Source organism: Triticum urartu, chromosome 6A, assembly GCF_056163025.1.
Source record: "Triticum urartu cultivar PI428250 chromosome 6A, HENAU_Tu73, whole genome shotgun sequence".
Taxonomy (NCBI): domain Eukaryota; kingdom Viridiplantae; phylum Streptophyta; class Magnoliopsida; order Poales; family Poaceae; genus Triticum; species Triticum urartu.
The window spans coordinates 594,091,532-594,096,668 of NC_141878.1; the positions used below are offsets into that span (position 1 = coordinate 594,091,532).

The 5,137-nt window shown below is 55.6% G+C and overlaps 1 protein-coding gene across 1 annotated transcript; it reads right to left on the reverse strand.

The window, feature by feature from the left end:
* Positions 1–4,939, reverse strand: LOC147966923 (uncharacterized). Its single transcript, XM_087529159.1, has 3 exons — positions 4,876–4,939; positions 1,304–2,508; positions 1–321 (listed from the first exon to the last, which is right to left on the reverse strand). Exons 1-3 carry the CDS (start codon positions 4,937–4,939, stop codon positions 208–210), a joined length of 1,383 nt encoding a protein of 460 aa, XP_087385285.1. The 3' UTR covers positions 1–207.
* Positions 4,940–5,137: the final 198 nt, after the last annotated feature.

The window sequence follows — 5,137 nt, forward strand, 5'->3', positions numbered from 1 at the left end:
CTATGATAACACTCGTAATTTTTCTCATCAAAGCATCATGATAAGACACAGGCAGGCAGCTACCAAGACAAGCGGAACAAGAAAGTGGAAAATGCAGGCTACATGACAGAGGTTCTACCGACCAAATTAATTAACCCAGCAAGCCACGGCCTGGACGATGCCTAGCTACGGGATGGATGCTCAGTTCAAGCCACAGCCCGGCCGGCTTCACTTCTTCTGCACCCTGCAGTCTGGAGAGTTTGGCTGCAAGGGCTGCCTCGACGCATCCGCACTGTTGAAATCGATGGCCAGCCCGACGGGGCTCGACGACTTGCACTTCTGCTGCAACACCAAGGACGACACATTGTTAATGATGTCAATGTAGCCAGACTGACAGCTCATCTACTGCCTGTGCTGTGCGTGTACTAAATTAAATTAAATCAGTACACACTTGAGCTTTTATGGTTGGTTGGTGTTTTTACCTTGGTGGGATTAGTGGCAGAGTGCTTTGTTTCAGACCGATGTTTCTGCTCCTTCTCCAGCAAGCACAGCAGCCTCTTGTTGGCTTCGTCAAGAGCTCTGTTCTCCTCGAATAGCAACTTAACCTTGAATGAAACACGCAAGAAACGTCTAACCATCAGAACCGCGGTAGTGTGTTGCATAAATCTATTGATATTCACTGATAAGGTGATAAAAGTCGCAGGTGCAAAACATAGGTGTTGCAAGGATAGGAGAGGTTCAGTATATATATATCTTACGTCCTCCTCTGCTTTGTTTAGACTGGTCTTGAGTAATCTTACGTCCTCCTCTGCTTTGTTTAGACTGGCCTTGAGTATCTCCTTGTCCCTCTGCAGGGCTTGCACTTGTTCAGTAAGCTGTGCATGAGTAAGATGAATGTTGGAGGATGAGGTTAAACAGCAAAACATAAATAGGTGGACAACCAAGCATTGCACTAGTAATTACAGAACAGCCACCACAGTAGCATATATCATGCAAGCAGAATGTTCAATGAATTGCAGATCTAATACTGATGCAAGCAGAATGTTTAATGTTCATCTGATTGATGGCGATGGAGCTCTACAGTTGCCAGACCAAAAATGAACCATGTAACAAGACTAGTCAAACTGAATATGCATCAAGTGATTAAAATCCATGGATGATATAATTCATCAACTGATATTCGCAGCTAAGCAACTTTCCCAATGGGAAGAACCCACAAGAACAGACAATAAATGGATATTTTAAATAGGATTGCAGGCTGTCTGTGTGTGTATTCAATCAAATCAGTAAATATTTGAGCTTTACGGTTGGCTGGTGTTTTTACCTTGGTGGAGTTTCTGGACTTCAGCAAACAACCGCGGACTTCATGTTCAGTGCTCCTGTCATCACCAATCAAACAAGGAGGCCAAGCCATAGTATATGGATATGCATTGTCATGAGACATGCCTTGCATCAGGAACTCAATCTTCATGGTCTTAATTGAAAGGTAGAAGAACCAGCTGGCCTCTCTGAAAGCAGGTATGCACGTCATGGAGAAGTACACGCGTCCAGACCTGACTTCCACAATTCTGACTTGGTCCTGCCACTCCCCATCAATTTTTGCCCTCAAAGAGATTATGCCCTGCAGCACCCAGCTCTCAATCCCATCGCCGTCCCCGCTGCGGATCCAAACATGGAGAAGATCATCAGTTGATGCATAGACCATGCAGAGCTTTCCATCCTCGGTATCCCCAAGCATGGAATCACCGTCCGTTGCCAGCGAGGGTAGATACAGAGAGGAGACTTCCATGGTGGCTCTGTTTATCCTGATCGCGCGTCCTTCGCCATAAAGAGACAGATAAATATTACCACCCAGCAGAGTGGTACCACTGTCCATCATGTTGAATTCACCACCGATTTCCATCCAGGAGTGGACGTCCCAATCCCTCGTTTCCGACGAGAAGACGGCGGCACGAACCCTAGACACTTGCGTGCACAGACAGACCGCGTGGAACGACCAGGGGTTCTCTGAAAACAGCAGATGGAAACAAAGGGAGAACTCACGGTCACTCACTTCCCAAGCATCCTCGGGCACCGGGATGATGTCCATGGCCCAGGTCATGGGGTTCACGACAGCGACGGACAACCTGTTCCACAGGAGGATGTAACCGTCGCGGCAGTCCATGATGCTCCAGCAGGACGCGTGCTCGTCGTCCTCCGCAGGGAGGGAGGTGAGGAAGAAGTCGCCGTGGCGGAGTGCGGCGTTGACGTCGGGATCTGAGTGGCAGAAGGGGGCAAAGGAGCGGAGGCTGCCATCGTTGATTTCGAGGAAGATCCCGACGAGGGGCGCCGGGTGGAGGGCGCGGAAGAGGTTGCGGAAGGACCGGGAGGAGCGGACGGCGCCGAGCCAAGAGCGGCAAGTGAGCGCGGCGCGGACGAGGGCCGGCAAGCTCGGCAGGCGGAGGAAGATCTCGAGGAGTTGATCTTGGCCGAGCGAGGATATGGTGGTGGTTCCGGCGGTGGCCATAGCAAGGGTGGTTGTTAGAGTACGTAATGGGCCTAATGGCCTGGGCTGGCGGTATAGCCCGTTAGTCTTATGGTTAATTAGAGATAAGGGTCGCTTGCTTAGGGGTCAAGTAAACCTCTCTATATAAAGAGAGGGGATGTATCAATCTAATCAAGCCAAGCCAGAATTAAGAAGGAAATCCCTTCCATCTTGCCCGGCCGTGGGCACCAGGCCTGGGGCGTAAGCAGTAAGGGAAGGAGGGGGCTGGGCGAGGCGATGAGCGGCCGCGGCGGTGGTTGGGCGCCGTCGCGGGAGAGGAGGGTGGCGGCAGCGGCGCAAGGGCAGGGGGCGGCTAAGGTTCCGGCTCCTCTGGGAGCCGGGCAATAGAGATAATATTCTTATTGCTTAATTCCAAAAAGAGTCTTATAGCCTATATTTATAACCTAGATAACTTGCATAAGAATTAACCTAAGATAACTTGCATAAGAATTAACCTAAGATAACTTGTGGGCTAAGATTGCTCGGTGGGCCTAGCTAAACCGGCCATAACACTTCTCCCCACCTGCACAAACAGCTCGTCCTCGAGCTGTAAGGTGGGGAAGCGCTTGCGGAATCCGGCCCGGGTAGCGACCCGGCGGTCTGGGATGGTGATTCCTGCTGGATGGCCACCGCGAGGCGCTCGAACGCGCGAGCGTAGTACATGGCCGACTCGAGATCCTGGGGTCCCCGAAGCTCCACGTCCACGCGGATGTGATCCGGAAGTCCACCGACAAAGAGGTCAGCCCGCTGCTGCGCTGTCATGCCCGACGCGTGGCATGCCAGGCCTGGAAACGGTCGGTGAAGTCCTGCACCGTGGAGGTGAAGGGAAGGCGGCCGGGCTCCGCCAGGCGGCTCCCGCGAATCGGGGGCCCAAAACGAAGGAGGCAGAGCTTGCGGAAGCGCTCCCAAGGGGGCATGCTGCCCTCATCCTGCTTGAGGGCGTAGTACCAGGTCTGGGCTGCACCGCAGAGGTGGTAGGATGCCATCCAAGTGCGCTCCGACGCGAGCATGCGCTGGCCACGGAAAAACTGCTCACACTGGTTGAGCCAGTTAAGTGGGTCCTCCATGCCGTCATAAGTGGCGAAGTCGATCTTGGCGAACCGTGGCGGCGTCTGGGTCGGCGCACCATGGCCGACCGGCCCGGCGGTACAGAGCAGCGATGAGGACGGCGCCCGGTCAACGGTGGAGAGGCCGTCGTAGGCCCCGCGGAGCCGGACGAGGACCCAGACTGCAGCGTGGGTACTGGTGGGTCTCCGGCCTCTGTGTAAACTGGCGGTGGCGACGTCCCGGTTAGCCAAGCCGGGATCGGGGACGGGGATGGCGGAAACCGGACCTGCTGGATCGGAAGGCCTCCCGGTGTGGACTAGCCCAGTCCGGAGTTGGGCGGCGACGGTGGGAGCTGGACCGGCGCGGTTGGCGCGGCTGGGGCCGGCGCGGGCCAGTGCGGCCACTGCGGCGCTGGGGCGGGCGCGGAAGGCGCGGGTGGCGCCGCGAGAACCGGCGCAGCCCACTGCGGCCAGGACGGCGCTGGGGCGGGCGGCGGCTGGAGCGGCGGATGGGCCCTGGCGATCGCCGCAGGTACCGAGTACCAGGGTAGATGCAGTAGCGGCGGGGGCCCGCCGGTGTAGCCCGCTTGGAACGGCATCAGGGGCGTCCCGCTCGGGCCCGCCGCGTTCTGGATCGGCCAATGCGTCGCCAGGTGGCTGTAGGCAGGGAGCGCAGCCGGCGGGGTGGTGTGCGGGCCGACCAAGTACAGGGAGATGCTCTGGACGGCCGTCACGAGGTCCCGCAGGGTGCTGGTCATCTCCTCCGGCGTGAAGACGGAGGTTGTCAGCGGCGCGGAAGTGATGGGGGCCGGCGGCGCGGAGGTGATCGGGGCCGGTGGCGCGGAGGTGATCGGGGCCGGCGGCGTTGGGGACCCGGCAGTTGTCATCGGGGCGGTGGTGATGATGGGCAGCGGCAGCATGGGTGTTGATGATGACATGATCGAACTCAAGTCTCTGGATACCAAATTGGTAGGAACTTATACCCTACCAGGCCTGGGGCGTAAGCAGTAAGGGAAGGAGGGGGCTGGGCGAGGCGATGAGCGGCCGCGCCGGCAGTTGGGCGCCGTCGCGGGAGAGGAGGGTGGCGGCAGCGGCGCAAGGGCAGGGGGCGGCTAAGGTTCCGGCTCCTCTGGGAGTCGGGCAATAGAGATAATATTCTTATTTCTTAATTTCAAAAAGAGTCTTATAGCCTATATTTATAACTTAGATAACTTGCATAAGAATTAACCTAAGATAACTTGCATAAGAATTAACCTAAGATAACTTGTGGGTTAAGATTACTCGATGGGCCTAGCTAAACCGGCCATAACAATGGTGGTAGTGGCCTGGAGGGGATTGGCAGAAGTTTCGCTGCTGGCGCAGCCGGCGGCGGCAGCAATTTGCTGCTCATTGTTCGAAAGACTCTAGGTGTTAACCTGTAGGAGAGAGGGAAAAATGGCAAGATGAGATAATGTTCATATCATTTGGAAGAAATAGGCCATTGTAGCTCACATAAACACATCTGCTACTATGCAGAAAACAAGCACCCGCTTGCATTTGGTATATTTCGGTATCTAGGACACCCAGCACTCACAGCACTAGGGCTAGT

What these genes read in the sequence shown, in the direction of transcription:
- LOC147966923 (XM_087529159.1), bottom strand. Translation starts at nt 4,939, where the DNA reads ATGAGCAGCAAATTGCTGCCGCCGCCGGCTGCGCCAGCAGCGAAACTT. An exon ending in ACTTCTGCCAATCCCCTCCA is followed by an intron (nt 2,509 to 4,875) that starts GGCCACTACCAC and finishes TAGGCCCATTAC; the next exon opens with GTACTCTAACAACCACCCTT. An exon ending in AGTCCAGAAACTCCACCAAG is followed by an intron (nt 322 to 1,303) that starts GTAAAAACACCA and finishes TTGGTGTTGCAG; the next exon opens with CAGAAGTGCAAGTCGTCGAG.